This window comes from Carettochelys insculpta, chromosome 2, assembly GCF_033958435.1.
Source record: "Carettochelys insculpta isolate YL-2023 chromosome 2, ASM3395843v1, whole genome shotgun sequence".
In the NCBI taxonomy this organism is placed as follows: Eukaryota; Metazoa; Chordata; order Testudines; family Carettochelyidae; genus Carettochelys; species Carettochelys insculpta.
Genome location: NC_134138.1, coordinates 276,603,220 through 276,623,055, shown reverse-complemented (window position 1 = coordinate 276,623,055; position 19,836 = coordinate 276,603,220). Strand labels below are relative to the sequence as shown.

General features: G+C 47.6%; 1 protein-coding gene across 2 annotated transcripts in view; it reads left to right on the top strand.

Annotated features, from left to right (window-relative positions):
* Window positions 1-1,558: 1,558 nt before the first annotated feature.
* Window positions 1,559-19,836, top strand: part of PTH1R (parathyroid hormone 1 receptor) — a 188,790-nt gene continuing 170,512 nt past the window's right edge. For both annotated transcript variants that reach the window (XM_074985261.1, XM_074985260.1), the window contains exons 1-2: window positions 1,559-1,831; window positions 2,878-3,272. In XM_074985261.1, coding sequence (XP_074841362.1) covers window positions 3,176-3,272 — 97 coding nt within the window. In that variant the 5' untranslated portion in view covers window positions 1,559-1,831; window positions 2,878-3,175. The remainder of the gene's footprint in view (window positions 1,832-2,877; window positions 3,273-19,836) is intronic.

Here is a 19,836-nt window from a genome sequence, read left to right as displayed (position 1 = left end):
GCACGCTAGTGAGGGGTGGGAGCAATGTTCTTCAATTTTTTTTTCCTTCCATGAGCAACATAAATGTTATGTGCATCAAGGCATTGCCGATGTGCACCAAGAGAAACACATGCTACCCACCGTGGGTGGCTGTGGGCGCTCTGCTAATCAGCTGTGCAGCCCCAGCATCTCTCCTGGCTGCCCGAGCGCTCAGCTTACAGGGAACACTAGAGGGGGCAAACTGGCCTTCAGGATCCTGCAACAGCAAACATGCCTCCAGCACAAGTCAGCAAGTGGAGGCTGGCCCTGCAGGGACACCTCCCCACACAGCTCTCAGGGGCTTCCCAGGAGGCCCCTGGAGCAATGCAGCCCATGTGCAGCTCTGGCAGTACAACGTGGGCTCAGCCTTTAATGGTTCAACCTGCTGCACATTGCACTCCTGGGGGAAGCCCTGCACCAGCACTCAGTCCTTGGCTGATGCCTGGTGTGTGGTGTTTCCCTGCCCAGTCCAGGCAGCGAGCCCTGGGGCAGCTGCTCAGGAGAGACTGAAGTGCTGCCCAGGCCACTAGGAGAGCTCCAGCAGCAGGTGCGTCTATGGGTGGTGCACATCGTCCCAGCCTCGGTGTAGGCAACAAAATTTATTCTGCCCAGGCGTGCAAAACAAAACAAACAAAACCAAAAATAGAGGGAGCCCAGGGCCAAGACGGGAGGCTACGGGAAAGGATCCGGGCTTGATCCATTCCAGGGAGGGCAGCCCCGAGCCGGCCAGGTGGGTTTCCCCTGCCAAGCACCGCTTGCCCAGAGCTCCTGGGTGGGAGCTGCCAGTTCTCCCCGGCCCCTGCAGGACTGGAAACGAATAACAATGCACCAAACAAAGCCACTGATAAATCTCCTCCCGCTCCTCCCCAGAGTTTTGCAAAAGCGCAGCGCTCTCCCAGGGACCGGGGGCGGGGGGCGCATTCTCCCGGCAGAGCTGTTTCTGCTCCGGGGTTGCCTCCAGCCTGGCCAAGCCCCCTCCCCGCCTCCCATCCCGCCCCATAAAGCCGCCCCCGCATTGCTGCAGCGGGGCCATGTGCTTCCCGTGCGGCCCCAGCCAACAGGCGGCCGGGGCTGGGAAGGGGTGGGAATGGGAGGCGGCCAACCTTGTGGTTCCCTGGCTGAGGGTCACATGGTGCCTACGGCCAGCCAATGGGCTCCCACCCATGCTGGGTTTTTATCCCAGCCTCTTGCGCTCCAAAACCACACACATTCCCTGAGATCCGCTCAGCCTGGCACGGAGGGGGGAGCAGCCGGGACGAGGCTGCTTCAAGAGCCTCTGTCTCTCTCTCTCTCTCTTTCACAGGAAGGCTCGGGCTGGGAGAGAGACCCTTTTCATAACATTAGCTGAAGGCCCCCATTCACAGCCAAGGGGAGCTATAAAAAACCGGGCAAACCAACCGGAGAGCTTCTCGCCCCCACCCCCCCCCCAATAAAAGAAACGCACACAGAAAATGTGATGCTTTCGCTCCTGCTCTAGAGCTAACTCGATATTTTCTTGCAACTATTAAAAAAAAAAAATCACAACCGCCAGAAGAAACCTGCTGCTCCTGCAAAAACAAAAATCATTTGATTCTCACGGTTCCCGATGTAAATACCGCCCCCCAAGCTAAAAATAAACCCGGGGGCGTTATTTCGTTATTGCTTAACGCGCCCCCACAAAAGCAATATCATTGCAGGGACGGCTGCGCTTTGTCTGAGATTCCTAACACAAAACCAAAGCCTCTGCTAAGGGAAAGACGGTGCCTGGTCTTGCAGCTTTATGAATGAAACTGACAGCTCGGAGTAACGTTCCTGCCCTGAAACTAACAAGCTGGTAAATTTCAGCGGGGTGTGCGTGTGGAGTGTGTGTGGAGGGGGCGGGGGGATGTCAGCACAGGGGAAAAGGGGAAGTTTTCATCTCCAGATTTTCTTGTCTCTGTCGAGAGGAGCGATATGTTTTGATGGCAGCGATAGAGGATATCCTGGGAGGCCGGTTGATTTTTCCCAAATAAAAAGTGTACTGCCTTCTTTTCCCCCCAGTCCCCTCTTGTCCGTGTGGAGGTAAACACAGGGGCAGCATGCTCATTTGGTGAATCGCTAAAGCCACAGTGAGAGGGAGAGGGGAAAAAGCAGCAACTTTTGCCTCTCTGGGCTTTGGTGATTTGATTCCTGAGCACAGGACAAGAAGCTCTGTGTGTGTGTGTGTGTGTGTGTGTGTGTGTTGGGGCACATAGAAAAGCGTGGATTTTGGAAAAAATTCATGGAGTAAGTGAAAAAAGGGTTTTTTTTAAACTGCAACATCTAAAATAAACTGTTTAAGAAAAAAAAGAGCAGCTCCTCAGCTCCACACTTTCAGCCCATGTTCAATTGGCTTTTTGAGACTGCAGATCTTTTGAGAGGGATAGAGAGGGAGAGAGAAGAAAAAAAAAATCCGTATTTGTAACTAAAACACACTGCATCCAGGGAAGGTTGACAGAATAAACCTCTTGTGGAGCTGAGCTGCCCTGAAATACACGAGCAAAAATACCCAGCAGCTCTCCTGTTTGCATAAATGTAATTGCTAAGCAAAAATATTTCCAGCTTAAAAAAAAATCCTTGTGACTTTCTGATTTGTTTGCTTGCTTTAAAAAAAGTTCTCAAAAAAAAAAACTTCTCCCTCCTCATCTAAAAGATAAAATTACTAGATCTAAAAATACAGCCGTGGTTAACACCCCCCCACACCCTTCCTACCTCTGTGTGTGTGTGTGTGTGTGTGTGTGTGTGTGTGTGTGTTTGCGTTTGCGTTTGACAAAGAAATTATTTGAACTTCCCACTGCCTCATAAAAAGGAAGCGGAATAGCAGTTTTGACATATGGATGTGATTTTTCTGCTCTGAGACAGATGCACACCCCAAACAAACAGCACCAGGAGAACTGCAGCGCTGCCTGAAACGGGTGCTGGTGTTCCCTTCACATGGACCCTTTCACTACACTGCTGAAACGGGAGAGATTTCCAGCCATGAGAAAGCGAGGCAAAGGACTGGGGTTTCTTGTCATGTGCCTCTCTGGCTAAAACTGTGGAAACAAACAAGCAAATAAAAAACCTGGGACGGAAGAAAAATAAAAGAAGAAGAAAAAAAAAACTCATCTACAACTGGATCACTGGCAGATCCTTCATCCACTTCCCTCAGAGATCGTGGATGGGCAACACGTCTCTTGGATATGGGATCATATCTGGTTTATCACAGCCTGGGCTTGATCCTCTGCTGCTCAGTCCTGAGTTCTGTCTATGCTCTGGTAAGTTGTTAAATGTTTCTCCTTCACACTCTTGAGCAATTGTTTCCTTTAGCTGTGGCTGTTTCCTTGATGAGTAATTTACTGTACCAAGGTTTAAAAACAGGCACCGCGCTGGCTTTTTAGACGAAATGTTTGATTTTGCTGGCGGATCCTGTGCTGAGTCCATGCGGCTTTTCGTCCAAAAGCTGCTACGCTAGACAAAATTAAAATGACTGAACTTTCCGAAGAATTTTCATTGCCCGCTTCCAAATTACTTTTCCACTAATTTGAACCAGCAATGGGACATAATTCTAAGAGCAGCTCCACTCCACTCCCTATCCTATTAATGGGGACAAAACATTAGCCTGCTGCTCCGGATGACAATGTTAATCTTAATATAATCATGGTGAAGCTTAATTTCAGCAAACTATTGCTTTCCGATCCCAGAGTGACTGTACAGTAGCACATTGGATCTGCTTTGCAGCCCAAAACATCAGCGCATGAATGGTATATGGTTTACACTCTAGGGAATGAAAGTAGCATTAACCCTATCCCATCTAAAGCTGTGTACTTTTATAATATACTATGATTTTATGTGGTGAGACAGATATTATTTGAGGAGCTAACCGCTGTTAAGACAACTTCCTTCAAACGGAGGTCTGTACCTCAGAGCGGTGCTGTCAAAGGTGACTTGCTCTGCTTATTCTTTTTGGTTGAAGCGAAGTGTCATAAGAGATCGGCCATCTGCATGAAAAACACTGGTTATAAAACTTTTGCATATTTCTTCCACCCTCTGGCATGGTAATTCCTGAGCATGTTTCAGGCAAGGAAAATGAGTCTGGAGGTGTGGGGTCACTGCCGAGGATCGTGTCTGCTTTGGATGTAGAAGATAAAAAGTGCTTTGAATGGGACTCAGTTTCCCTGGCCCTACCTCCCAGTTTCCACTGAAATGCGTTTGGGAGTTACGTGGAACACAGTTGCCTGTGTTGCGGACTTGGGCCCATGGCTCGGGGAAGTGGAGGGAAGTTGCACAGAATGTGGTGTTACATAGTAGCATGTGAGTTGTTGGGTTGCCCGTGAAGGGGGTCTGAGTCAAACAAGGAGAACCACCCAACACCGCATGCATTCAGACTACTGGACTCACGCAGCTGTGTCTCTCTAGGGATAGGCACTTGGTTATATATGAAAAAAAATCAATGTTTCTTCCCCCTGGTTCATAGGTGCTGGAATTATGACTTGAGGTGGTTTCCTTTATGTACGGGGTTTTACAGTTTAGTTCAATGGCTCTTGGCACCCCCACTATAAAAGGTGCCTGGTTCTGATATGGAGCCGACCAAAAGTTAACTGCAACTTGCAGCACAGCTATCTCTCTGTTACTGTTCAGCCCTTGTTAGGTTATAATAATAGAGTTCAATATGTGCCACCTGCTAACATCACATTTCCTAGACCTGCCCCGACTGAAGTCAACAGCAAAACTCCCATGGACTTCAGTAGGGTGGCCAGTGTTGGCAGACTATGGTGACTTGAATCTGCTAAATGTGTGTTGCCTGAAACACTGGGAGTGAACACAGACTGGGAGATCTGCTGTTCCGTCCAGCCCCGGCGCCTCTGCTACGAGTTGCCACCCGTTCCCCTTCTCATCGACACACGCAGATTCTGCTACCTGCGTGTTGCAAAATCCTTGTGATCGCTGGGTTAATGAACACACAGGCTGTCTCAGTTCTGGTGGGCTTTTAATGGGTATTTTACAGGTGAATTGTTCATGGGCAGAGACCAGGGCTAGAGAGAAACAAACAAGTTCGTATCATAAACTCTAGGACGAACTGCAGCACTGACAGGAGACTGAGGTTCTGGCCTGGGTCTGTTGTTGATGTTGTCGATCCTCAAAGTTTGATTCTGCACATAGGCTGGTGGAAATCAGGAGTAAATCCACTGAAGGCAACGGAGATGCTTGTTTAAGGGCACAAGGCATCAGATCCGTTATCCCGTCAGGGAGATCTGTACTTTCTCTGGCTTTTAGCATCACTGTTCACGTTCGTCAGATGCCAAGGGCCAGATTCGCTGCTGGGTTACTCCAGTATCACGGCAGTGTAATCTCATTCACGTCAATCAGGAACATGCACAGCTGCAGGCTCGGAAAACCTCGAAAGCTCTTATAACCCTCCAGCAAAGACAGCTAAGAAAGTTGTCCGAGGGACTGCAAAATAATCCATAGCTTGGGAAGAAATTCTTCATTTCTCTGAGCTCCTACTCAGGAGGATTACAGGGTTACGATCCTGAGCATTAAAAACATGTCATGTTACTGAACGGCAACCTGCCGTACAGGGCAGAACTTTCGACGTGTCGGGGGCCTGATTTTTAACCTACTCCGACAATGAACGTGAACAATGCTGTGCGGTATTAACCGCTTGCATTGATAGGGTGTCTCGCATTCCTCCACCACCACAGGGGCCATATATGTAGCCAGATAGAAGCTCAAAGATTCCAATATGTTTAAGGAATCACTGAGATGCAGTCACCTCTGGGGTGACTAGCAGCGATCACACCACATAGCAGTAATGGACTGTGGGCGAAAGATATTTTGGCCATAGGCTCTGGGGCAGATCTTTGCTAAAAGCGGCAAGACCTTTAACAGCCATGCAAAGCAGACAGGACTGTGGTTAACAGACTCCCAGCCAGCAAACTCAGCTTATCAATTTCCAAAGGACTAGGGGATACAATGAACCCCTGGCATTGGAAGCCATGGTTCTGGGGCATCCAGGGACTAGGCTTGGATCACTCTGGATTCACTGGGATTTCTCCTGCGGGAGTTGAGATCTGTGCATGGCCCCAGGTATTTTAAACTGGATACTTAGCCCACTAACCCATTCGCTGCAACTCTGAGTTAGACCAGTCATTCTCAGCCTGGGGATCAGGAGCAGTGTTCCCTCTAATTTTTTTCCCTCCATGGGTGAATAAATTTTGTTGTATGTCTCCAGGCATACGCAGATGGGCACCACCCGTAGAAATACATGCTGCTGGCTGTGGGTGCTGTTCCAATCAGCTGGGTAGCACCTGAACCTCTCCTGGGAGGCCGCCCAAGCATGCAGGTAACAGGGAATACTGATCAGGACCCCCAAATAGGTTACAGCTTCAGGTCTGCCATTAGACTTTCTGGGACGTAGGGCCAAAGCCTGAGCCCCACCGCTCTGGGTAGCCAAGTTATGGATTTGCCTCTGCCCTTGGCGTGCGGCTCAGAAAACAGGCTGCTCATCTGCGGCTGAAGCTTTGCTGCCCCTATACATATCTAGGGCGCTGGGGCTTGGGCAGGTTCAAACTTCAGTCCCCGCTCCTGGGGTTGTACAGTAATATATGTCACCCAAAGTGGTCACAGTGCAGTGAAGTTTGAGAACTCCTGGCTTAGACCATTAAAGAGTGAACACCGGGGAGCTCGAAGCCAGGGTATAAAGCGCTATGCAGGATGTCCTTCAGCACCTACACAAGACAGGAAGCAGCTTGTCTGGCTGAGCCAATTTTCAAGAGAGGTGCAGAAGGTACCCAAAAAGTGACTTGAGTAAGAATGCAGCTGCTGGGAAGGGAAGAATGTACCTAACTACAAGTTACCGGTGTCCCTTTGGAAAACTACTTGAGTAAAATGCACACAGGCCACATTTAGATTGTACTCAAGTACCCAGGAGTGAAAGCGGCTGCATTTTTACTCAAGTCACTTTTGGAGTATTTTTACCACCTCTGCTTTTCAATTGGCTTTAACGTTGCACATAGATAGGATCTTTCAACCTTAACGGCACGGTGGTGGAAGGAAATCTGTCATGCAGCGTAAGGCACAGCTAGGCGGTAAGAGACTAAATCTTCCTCTCTCGTTACACTGTTGTGACTCCACTGAGCCTGATTCTGCACTTAATGCCATGGGTGTCTATTGAAAGTAATGGCCGCACTGTAAAACAGATGTAGGTGACACCAGAATCAGACCCGTTAAGGTTGCAGGACCTTAAGAGGTCTGGAATCTAATCTCATGCTGTTTGTGCAAAAGCAGGCTTTTGGGGTGGCGTTCGGCTCTCGGCCATAGACCCAGAGAAATGATGCTGTTTTCAGTGGAGTTATTCCTGATTTATGCCATTGCTGACCCGCCGACTGGAATATAGTGTAGACTGGTGCGTTCGTGCCTGCAGTCTGTGCGGTTGTGACAAAGAATGTCTGAACTTTATGGGGCAGTCAGACATCTCCAGGTGGAGGGAGGTGGTTTGGTCTGAGCTGCAAAGTCCTGCAAATTAGGGGCTGTAATAGCTATGTGACATGCACCAGAAACTCTGGGTGACCTGCAGGGTTTCCTGTTAGCTGTGTGCTTGGGTGGCCTCCCAGGAGAGATTCAGGGGCAGACCAGCCCATTAGCAGAGCGCCCACAGCCGCACACAGCCATAAGCTTGTGTTTCTACTGGTGGTGCACATCCACACATACCTGGGAGCTGATAACAACATTTATTCTGCCCATGGATGGAAAAAATTAGAGGGACCACAGGTGACATGTGTCACTAGTACATATGACAGGTTGAGACCTCCGGCACTCAATTTTAATCCCACTGGGAGTTTTAAACATCCCAGCAAAAAAAAAAACTTCCTAAAAATATCCACAATAAAAAAAGCCCAGGGATTTTTTTCCAGCTGTTTCCCATTCATTCTCTCTTAACCTGGATGCTTTAAGTGCACTGCTCATGAGAACAGATGCTCTGTCAAAAAGCCCCTGTGCTGAATTCCATGTTTGCAATCTCTTGCCTGGCTGCCGTGGCAGCATAACTCAATTTCACGTCAAAAGAGACCGGGCCACATCCTGAACTGGTGTAAATTAGCGTCACTGGATTTGAAATTGACGCTGATTTCTGCCAGCTGGGGATCCTTTTTGTAACTGTCAGCACCGGGGTTGCTGAGATCTGAAAATCTCGTCACACTCTTTGTGCCCCTCATCTTGGCAGCAGGGCTAAGAAATCAGAAGTAGGGAGCTGCCAGGTTAGCTAATGCTCAAGCGAGGACAGTTTCTCTCTTACTCTGCCATTGCCTTTTTCTTTAGGATGCTTCATGGGTGGCAGGATTTTTGAGATGATTGACACCTGCCAGGGATCTGGCTGATTGTGCCTAAAACAGCTAGGACCCAGTATAGCTAAGGAAAACTAATTAAGGAGGTGCTCCTTTTACCTCTCTGATTTTATGATTGGAGCCACATCTCCATGGGATTTGGAAATGTGAAGGGTTAAATTACTTAGATTACAAGAGTTCTCTGGGCCAGGGCTGTCTCTTTCTTCTGAGTTTGCACAGGGCCTACCATAATGAATTCATGATCTACAACTCTGGATCCTAGGTGCTATGGTAATACAAGTTACAAATAATAATCATAGGATTGACAGATTACCTTCTTCCTGAAATAATTCACATCTAGAAGGAACAGATCATCATGTTCTGTCCCCATACGCTGCCAAAAATTTAAAAAAAAAAAAAATCACAACTAGAGAAGCTGCAAATCTCAGCTGTCCAGTTTCATTAGAAAGACAGCCCTGAAGAGCATAAAACAATGTCTGAAATGTTCTCTTCTGTTCACACTTGGGAGGACACTGATCCAGACACAGTATATTTATGAAAGATAAAATATTTGTTGTTGTACTTTGGGATTAACTGATCTCCCTGAACTATAAATATTAAACCACAAAATACAAAGCAAACGCGCCTTGGCATTAGACTAATCTGTGAGGCGTGATTTACAAGCCAAGACGTTCAGTATTCTGATGACCAATCTGACCTGAGCTAGCTACATTAGGACTGGGCATTATGGCTCTTAAAATGGGACGGGTACAAGGGAGTGTCAATTTATGCACGAGCATTACAGGAGAGCTGTCACCCAAAGATCCTCTTGAGCTGCACATGCCCAGTTCTGGGCACCACATTTCAAGAAAGATGAGGAGAAAATGGAGAGAGTCCAGAGAAGAGCACCAAGAATGATTAAAGGTCTAGAGAACATGAGCTATGAGGGAAGACTGAAAGAACTGGGCTTGTTTAGTTTAGAAAAGAGAAGACTTAGAGGGGACATGATGGTGGTTACAAGTACCTAAAAGAGTGTTACAAGGAGGAGGGAATAAAAATTGTTCTTCTTGGCCTCTCAGTGTAGGACAAGGAACGATGGGCTTAAAACAAAACAAGGGAGGTTTAAATTGGGCATTAGGAAAAACTTCCTTATTGTCAGGGTGGTTAAATACTGGAATAAGTTACCTAGGCAGGTTGTGGAATCTCCATCACTGAAGATATTTAAGAGCGGGTTAGAGAGACACCTATTGGCAATGGTCTAGGCATTGCTTGGTCCTGCCATGAGGGCAGGGGATTGGACTCAACGACCTCTCGAGGTCCCTTCCTGTTCTAGTGTTGTGTGATTCAGTGTCCCATGCAGACTTCCCCAATCAAGAGATCTGGGATCTGTTGTTTGTTTTTGACTTTGTATAGCCATAACATTTGGCAGCATTGTGCTTTGGAGGCATCAACAGGGTTACGTCTTCTCTGGTTGTTTCAGGAGGCCCTGGTCAAAGTTTAGGACCTCCGCTGTGCTATCTGCTGCACCCACATCCGAAACAAAGCCAGATGCTGCTCCAGAGAGGGTACAGCTGCCAACTCTCTTAATTTCGTCAAAAGTCCTGTGACATTTGACATTTTTACTTAGATGCCCAGCTCCTGGAGTTCTCACCCTCTGCTTTCCTTGGAAAGGTTCTGACCCTGTAGAGAAAAGCCGGAATTAGCAAGCCTGAAAGTATTGGAGGGGTAGCCATGTTAGTCTGGATCTGTAACAGCAACGAAGGGTCCTGTGGTACCTTATAGACTAATAGAAAAGTTTTGAGCAGAGCTTTCGTGAGCAAAGACTCACTTCATCAGATGAAGTGAGTCTTTGCTCACGAAAGCTCTGCTCAAAACTTTTCTGTTAGTCTATAAGGTGCCACAGGACCCTTCGTTGCTGTTACAAGCCTGAAAGGTGAAGGTGAACAAGAAGGTGAATGAAAGCACCCCAGAGGAATTAGTCTTCTAAATCTCATGATTGTCAGCTGATCCCCCGTGGTTGGTGGGCCCAGGGGGCTGACTGCCGCTTTTTTGAACCCTCTGAGTTGGCACCATTGGTTAAAGATGCTGCTCTAATGCACTGCACAGTGACCTGGCTTAACAGCCATCTAGCTGTTCACGATGGTACCTTCTGGCTTCCAAATCTATGCAGAAGATCCTAATCTCATTGAACTCCCTGGCAAAGCAGCCTCTGACTGAAATGGGATTGGAATCCAAGCCTGTGAAATAACACAGGAGCTCAGAAGTATTGTTAAGGATTTGTACAAGCTCATGTTAGATAATACTTGGTTCTGCCATGAAGGCAGGACACTGGATTAGAAAGCCTCTGGAGGTCTCCTCCAGTCCTCTGATGTGCCAGAAGGGGAAAAGTACCCCAAAAGTTACTTGAGTAAAAGTAAAGCAAATTACCGTTATCCCTCTGGAAAATGATTTGAGTAAAAGTACACACGCACATACACACACACGTATCACGTATTTATTATACTCAAGTTTCCAGAAGTGAAAGCAGCTGCACTTTTACTCAAGTAACTTTTGGGGTATTTTTTTCCACCTCTGCAATTCACTGGCTCAATTTCAAATACAGGGAAATTTGAAGCTGCCCCTCAGTCATGTGGCCTTATTAAGAGGCCAGGTTTATGCTACAGAGACTGTGGTCAGCATAACACCCTAGCGTTGACACAATCAGCATTGTTACATCCACACTGGGGGATGTTACTGGACAGCTGTCTTATTAATGGTGTGATTTGTCGTCACACTTCTGACCGTTTTAGCGATCATCGTAATCAACAACAGCCGTGGGCTCAGTGCCTGTTGCTGTCTAATGCCTCTTTCACTATTTCCTCACACTTTTCCCTGTCTGGTGCGGAGAGGCTTAATTTCTGTAGACTAGCTCCACACCAATCTCCTACATCATCTACCCAGTCTCTGTGGGGTCTGCCTCTCCTGTTCAAACTGTCCATTATGCTGAGCACCAGGGTCTTGATTTTTCATTTGTTGTTCATTCTGCAGATATGCCCAAATAGCTGTTACTTCCATTGTAGAGCCGTCAGCAGTAGATTCTCTTTCGGCTGTATCTTCCTATATAATTCCTCATTGGTGACCTTTTGCATCTATCCTAGTTTCAGGATCTTTCTATAACAACTCCTCTCAAACATCAATATCCTTCTCTTCGAATCTTACATTATCACCCATGTCTCACATCCGTACAACATGCTGCTGAATACACACGTTTTCAAGATGCCCAGCTTCGTTCCTAAGCTAATCGCTTTGCTTTTCCAGATCTGATCTATCGCCGTCAAACTCGCTCTTGCTTTTGCTATTCTAGTCGCTATTTCCTTCTTACAGTCTAGATCATACGTTATGTTGCTCCCCAGATATGTGAACTTCTTTACATTCTTTAGTTCAATCCTATCTACGCTGATCTTCCTTCCCATTTCCTTATCTCCAGATACCATTGGTTTTGTTTTATCAATGTGCACAGTCAGTCTGTACCACTTCCCTTCCTTGTTTAGCACCTGCACCACTTTCACTACCTTCTCCTCATTTTCCTCAGTGATAACGATATCAGCTCCGCAGGTATCAAATTGAATTCTAGACCATGCCTTATCCTCCTCTGCCTTCGTGCTGGTGCACATTACAGAATGACACGGAACTAGCTACACCACTCAGAGGAGTGGAAAAATTTACACCCCCTGAGTTACGTTATCGAGCCGAACTAAATCCCTGTGTAGACAGTGCTAGGTGGAAGGAAAAATTTTTCTGCTATTTTACTGCCACCTCCTGGGGAGGTAGATTAATTATGGGGACAGGAGAACCCCTGTTTACCCACTTCATAGACTACCTCTTTTTCTTCTTTTGAACACTGATACCTCTGATCTTCACTCCAGGTTTGTCTTCACTTACCCAGAGATCAATCTCCCCAGGTTTGATTTAATGAGTGTATTAAAGACCTGCTAAATCAACTGCTGATGATTCTCCCATTGATCCTGGTTCTCCATCAAATTATGAGGGAGTAAGGGAAATCAGTGGCAGTGTTTCTCCCATTGACCTCCTCACATTGAGGTTGCCACAGAAATTAGACGTAAGGTATGTCAACTCCAGCTATGCTATTCTCTTAGGTTGACTTTCTCCAATAATGCAGATCTGGCCTCATGCTCTGAAATTTACGTGATCATAAAAAAAAACAAAAAAGCAAAAAAAAACCAGGCATCTCCATTTGGGGTAAGCTATTTCTCTGCATAGGCAGAAAAGTTTCTGTATCCACTCAAAATCCTTTGCATGACTGCAGTGTAAACAAGAAATGGGAGGAATAACAATCAAAAACCTCAAACAGGTTTATTAGAGCAAATGAAATACTAAGGAAACAATTCACCAGCATCCATCAAAACCTTATGTAAAAAATGTTCAGAGCAGGAAAGCAGGAATTCCCTCCTGAAACACTTAATATCATCTTGTTTACTGGAACACAACTCATATTCAGCAATTTGGATGCCTTAGGCCAGAATATTCAAGAATGTGAGCCAAATCTCAAGAGCTATTGTAATAAATACTTACTTTTACATAGCAACTTGCATCAAAGACGCTGAGCAGCAACTAAATCAATCCTCCGCTGAAATGTAGCAGCCTTGGGGCGGAACATGTCAATTCCCAAGCAATCCCAAGTAACAATAAGTAAAATATAGCAAGCAAAGGTGAATCTTGTGTCCAGTTGAGATGGCAGGAGGTGTTGAGATAACATAATGGAATCATCTGCATATCACATGGACAGAATACTGTGTGGGGCAGGCAATTAATGAGACCTGTGCCCCACATTCTGCTCTCAGATCCCCTTGGTCATCTCCACTGTTATCCTTGAGGACACATGGGATATCACTAAAGGCAGAACTTAACTCAGTCTCCAAGCTGATCTAGCAGGGAATAAGAATTTCTATTTATCCTGCTTAATCTGAAGCCCTTTCTTTTCAAATCATGGGGAAAAAACTATACATGCCAGATGATAGGGACTAATTTAGCCATAACCACTCAAGACAGAGATCTTGGAGTCATTAGGGCTGGTTCTCCAAAAACTCCAATCAGTGGGCTGCAGCAGGCAAAAAAAAGCAAACAGAATGTTAGGAATAATTTAAAAAAGGATAGAGAATAAGACAAAGACGGTTTTATTGCCTCTATTTAAATCCATGGTATGCCCACATCTTGAATACTATGTGCAGATGTGGTCGTCTCATTTTTAGAAAGCTAAATATCAGCATTGGAGAAGGTTCAGAAAAGGGCAACAAAAATGATGAGGTGTTTGGAATGGGTGCCGCATAAAGAGAGATTAAAAAGACTGGGCCTTTTCAGCTTAGGAAAGAGGAGATTAATTGAGGGTTATGATAGAGGTCTATAAAATCATGAGTGGTGTGGAGAAAGAGAATAAGGAAAAGTTATTTACTTGTTCCCATAACATAACAACTAGGGTTAGTCCACAGCACTCTACCACTGGCAGCCTGTGTTTATGGGGGTGGTGCACATCTGTATATCCTTTGGTGCATGTAACAAAATTTATCCCACCCCAACTAGAAAAAAAATTAGAGGGAACCCTGCACAGACCACTTCAAATGTGACCTGAGTGCAACTGAGAGCATGCAGTGATGTCTGCCTGCCTCAGAAGTGTGGCAGTGGAACCTGCAGTCCGGGAAGGGATGGAGGTACAGGTGCAGGAGAATACTCTGTCCTGGCGGAGGGGTGCAGGAGGAGAAGCGGGGGAGGGGAGGGGGTTGTGACCTGGGACCAGGGAGCAGAGGGTGGGGTGTGGAAGGAACCAGTGGTGTGTAGAGCCCACACAGGCCCTGCAGCCGGCTGCTGTGAGCAGCGAGCAGGGTGCAGAATGCAGGGAGCCTAGCCTGCCCGAGGGTCCTGCTGCCTGTGGGGCAGTGACCAGCCTAATCCAGCCCACAGCCCCAGGGCAGCTCGAAGCTAGCTTGGGGATATCTACACCTGTCTCAGCCACATCGCTGCTGGCAGCGCAGCACACCCTGAGTCTGCAGAGAGCCAGAAAGAACAACTCCAAGGGGAAGGAATTGCCCCATTTGTCCTATTGGGATGTCTTCAGCATCGGGCGGACTCAGACCTCTCCAACGTCACCCCGAGGTGAGAGGAGGTGTCTCTTCACCACTCCCTCACGGCTCTGCTAGGTCACAGAATCACAGAATCACAGGGCTGGAAGGGACCTCGGGAGGTCATCTAGTCCAGCCCCCTGCTTCAAGCAGGATTATCCCCCACTAAGTTATCCCAGCCAAGACCTTGTCCAGCCGGGACTTAAAAACCTCAAGGGATGGAGATTCCACCACCTCTCTAGGCAATGCATTCCAATGCTTCACCACCCGCCTGGTGAAGAAGTTCTTCCTAATATCTAACCTACACCTTTCCCTCTTCAACTTCTGACCATTACTCCTTGTTCTGCCATCTGACACCACTGAGAACAATTTCTCACCCTCCTCTTTAGAGCTCCCTTTCAGGAAGTTGAAGGCTGCTATTAAATCACCTCTAAGTCTTCTGTTCTATAAACTAAACAAGCCCAAATCCCTCAGCCTATCCTCATAGGTCTTGTGCTCCAGACCCTTAATCATTTTTGTTGCCCTTCGCTGAACCTGCTCTAGCAAATCCACATCCTTTTTATTCCGGGGGGGGCCAAAACTGGACACAATATTCCAGATGTGGCCTTACCAGTGCCGAAAAAAGAGGAATAACTACTTCCCTAGATCTGCTCGAAATGCTCCTCCTAATGCACCCCAGTATGCCGTTAGCTTTCTTGGCTACAAGGGCACACTGTTTACTCATATCCAGCCTTTCATCCACCATAACCCCTAGGTCCCTTTCCATCGAGCTGCTGCTGAGCCAGTCGGTCCCCAGCCTGTAACAATGTTTGGGATTTTTCCGCCCCAGGTGCAGGACTCTACACTTCTCCTTACTGAACTGCATCAGATTTCTTTTGGCCCAGTCCTCCAATTTATCCAGGTCCCTCTGGATTCTCTCTCTACCCTCCAACGTATCTACCTCTCCCCCTAGTTTTGTGTCATCTGCAAACTTGCTGAAGGTGCAACCCAGTCCCTCATCCAGGTCATTAATAAAGATGTTGAATAACACCAGCCCCAGAACCGAGCCTTGTGGCACTCCACTTGAAACAGACCGCCATCCAGATATTGAGCCATTGACCACTACCCGTTGGGCCCGACCGTCAAGCCAGCTTTCTATCCATCTTATAGTCCAAGGATCCAATCCATATTTCCTTAACTTATGGACAAAAATGTTGTGGGAGACCGTATCAAAAGCCTTGCTGAAGTCAAGGTATATCACATCCACTGACTTTCCCAGATGTGGAGTATTGCATCCAGTTTTGGGCCCCCAGTACAGAAAGGATGTGGATGTACTGGAGTGTTGAGTGAACATACCCAGAGTCACAGGGAGGAGAAGGTCACAGCTGGGATTTGAACCCCTTTCTTCAGGCTACCAGTGCATGTTCCCTCTATTTTCTTTCCCCAGACATGTAAAGAATAAATTTTGTTATGTATGCTGAGGCCTGTGCAAATGTGCACCACCTGTAGCAACACAAGCTGCCAGCTGTGGGTGCTCTGCTCATCAGCTGGGCAGCATTTGATTCTCTCCTGAGTCACCGCCCAAGTGCTCAGCTTACAGGGAACTCTGACCCCAGCTCAGTACCTGGTCCACTGGCTTCTGGTGTAGAGAATCCCCACAGCCTGTGGGAACTGGGCAGCAGTGGTTCCCAACCTGGCATCTGCGGACCCCTGGGGGTTGGTAAGAGTATTGCCGAGGGTCCATGAAAAAAATAAAAGATAAATAAAAATGATCATAAAAAATAAGTTTTAAATAAATTGCCAAGTTACAAACAATGATTATTTTTAAATTCAGCATTTTCCAATAATGTCATGAATTGCTGTCTGAAAATCTGTACTGTGGGTTCCTTTTTCCTTCAATGAACTGTGCAGAGTGGCTAGAATTGGCTCCGATGAGGTCCACAGACAGCTTGGGGTGTGATTGGGGGTCTGCAAATAGTTTGGGGAAGGTCCCTGGGGGGTCCGCCATAGCTGAAAGGTTGGGAACCGCTGGGTTAGACATTTGGCCGGGCAGCACACACACAGGCATAAATGTGTGGGCACAACTAGCAGAAACTGACCTGTCTCGTTTCATCTTCTGAGCGGTTTGAAAGGCCAAACAAGTGGCAGAGGATGCCCACGCTGCCTTTAGTTGCTGAAATGCTTTCCAGTGCAACAATTCCTGGTATCAGTCATCCATCAGGCCAAGGCCTGGTCTTTTAACACCCGATTGGCATCTAAAAATAATCCAGAGATGAGTCAGTGTTTGTGAAACACATTAAAGATGTAAATTGCTGTGTCAGCCTGAAGCAGTATCTCTAACTTGCCAGAAGGCTTTTCCCAGGGCGTAGTGGTATTGCAACTCATCAGGGTTCCCTTTTCACACCTCTCCCAATCATTTATTTAAATTGTATAGACATCTGGCGTTAACTGTAGGTTTGTGGGGTGGAAACATGCTAAACGCTGTCAGTTTAAGGGCTCCTTGGAGTCAACAGAAAAGTTTCTGTTGTCTTCATTGGCCTCTGGCTCAGAATCTACAAATCCGTGTGTCAGGATAGATTGGTTCAGTGCACACCCATTCCAGGCCAGGCGAGGAGGGGGTGTTTGTAAGGAACACCCCAACAGCGCATGGGAGATATCTCCATTTCATGGATGAGCAGGAAGGAAAGAACAGACGATCATTCTGATTAGCTAACCATGTTCAAGGGGCATGAGCGGGGAAGTGGGAAGCAGAGAATCTCTGTCTGATTTTGCCACTGACTTGCTTAGCAACTGCAGGGGAGTCAGTTCACCTCTCTCACTCTCTGCCTCATCATCTCCATCTGTGAAATGGGCACAACGGTCTCATTCCTACAGCGCTTCATGCTCACACCTTTCTGACAGGGCCCAGGGATCCTTGGATTTATGATACCTTGTTGCTGCAAACCGTGATGATTCTGAACAAGCAGCGCTAGGGGGTTAGGTGGAACATCATGGAAAACTCCTTGCGTTACAGCAATCAGGATGCTCCAGTACGTGATCAGTATTTCACCCCCAGCTCTGCGCATTACGTCACAGAGCTATGATAGTGAGGATTTGGGTGTGAATGCCTAGAGAGAGAGTGAGCTTAGAGAGAGGCCTAACCCAAATCCCAGTTTTTCTGTTGCAAGCTCTTGGGTTCAGGAACCAGACCCAGATTCCTACCTGAGGCTAGAGCATTGGCCTTGCAAACCCAGGGTTCTGAGCTCAACCCTTGAGGGGCCTTCCAAGGGTGTGGGGGAGGGATTGCAAGGGACTGAACTTTAGCCTCCAGTGCTGAGGTTAAGTGCAAGTATTGCATTTTTAATCCTTATGGAGCAGTGAATCAGCAAAAAGCTCTATGAGGTGTGTATATATCTCGATGGTTACCTGGCCCCTCTCTCCTAAGGAAATCTAGGGCTGGTGTGTGCTGGAGCTTGGTGTGTCAAAGGGCTCTGCAAAACCATCAGTCACACCACCCTTCTGACCCAGAGCAAAACTTTTGGGGCTCTGCTGGTGCACGCTGTTCTTCACAGCACAGCACTCTGCCAGTGTTCCCCGGACGCTGAGCACTTGGGCGGCTGCCCAGGAGAGATCCAGCTGCTGCCCAGCTGATTAGCAGAGCCCACAGCCACCCCCAGCCTGCTGCCTGTATTTCTGCTGGTGGTGCACATCCACACATGCCTCAGTGCACATAACAAAATTTATTCCACCCATGGATGGGAAAAATGAGGGGGAACCCTGCTATCTTCCCACATGATTACCTGCCTTCGCTAATCAGGAGCTCAACACATTGCTGATTTATACCGCAAAGCCATTGGCGTGCCCTAGCAACTTCTTAGCCTGCCTCTTCCTCTGGCAAGATATTAATGACCTCTCTGGTTGTGCATCTTCTGTATTCCTCCTTCCATAGAATCATAGAATCCCAGGGCTAGAGGAGACCTCAGGAGGCCATCGAGTCCAACCCCCTGCCCAAAGCAGGATCAACCCAGCTAAATCATCCCAGCCAGGACTTTGTCAAGCCAGGACTTAAAAACCTCTAGGGATGGAGATTCCACCCCCTCTCTAGGTAACACATTCCAGTGCTTCACCACCCGCCTGGGGAAATAGTTTTTCCTAATATCCAACAATACCACTTCCTCTGGAACCTGAGATCAGTGGTCCTTGTTCTGCCATCTGTCACCACTGAGAACAGCCTCTCTCCAGCCTCTTCAGAACCCCCTCTTCCAGAAGTTGAAGGCTGGTATCAAATCCCCCCTCACTCTTCTCTTCTGCAAACTAAATAAGCCCAAATCCCTCAGCCTCTCCTTATAGGTCATGTGCTCCAGCCCCCTAATGGTTTTTGTTGCCCTCTGCTGGGCTTTCAGTCTGGGCCTGATATGAAGCCCAGTCAAGTCAATGGAAAACCTTCAGTGGGCTTTGGATTCACCTCCACTTGCCCACAATTCCCTGCATCCTCGATCGATACCCAACCCCTCCTTTGCTATGAGGAACAAAGCCTCCTTCTTTTGTAGGACCATGATTGCAAGGCTCAAGGCAGCTTTGGATTCTGGTGCTGAATAGCCAGTAATGCAGATCGGGGGTTGGGCAGGGTTTAGGACTTCCATAGGCACCAATTCCATGGCTACCCCAGGGCTGGAGCAGCCATGGAGAAAAAATAGGGGGTGTTGAGCACCCACCAGCAGCTTCTGCATGTCCTCTCCTGCCCTTTCAGCACACCAATCAGCCCCTCCTGCCATAGATCAGCGGTTCAGGGGAGTGGGCAAAGCATGGGTGGGCTGCACTAAGTGAGTCAGGGGGAAAAGATAGGATGGGGTTGGAGCAGCGGTGGGAAGAAGCAGAGCAGGAAAAGGTAGAGTGGAAGTGACCTGGATCTCCAAACCTTCTGAGAGTCATCCTCCCCCTGGTGAAAGGCAAACCACGCAGCTCATAAACCAGCCTGCAGCCAGGAGCTCAGCTGGTTGACTCAAATGGAGTATCCGACCTTACTGACTTCCGTGGCGTTACTGCCGATTGCCATCCAGTGAGGCTCTGGCCCTGGGAACTCTGTGGTTTCTATCATGAGGTTTTGGCAAGTCTCAGTGGGGTCCGAGAATCCCCCAGGGAAATGATGAAGCTGGAACCGCTATGATGACCTTGAATGTCTTCTTTGTCCGAGTAGGACTTTAAGGCTACGTCTACACGTGCAGCCAACATCGAAATAGCTTATTTCGATGTTGCGACATCGAAATAGTCTATTTCGATGAATAACGTCTACACGTCCTCCAGGGCCGGCAACGTCGATGTTCAACTTCGACGTTGCTCAGCCCGACATCGAAATAGGCACAGCGAGGGAACGTCTACACGTCAAAGTAGCACACATCGAAATAGGGATGCCAGGCACAGCTGCAGACAAGGTCACAGGGCGGACT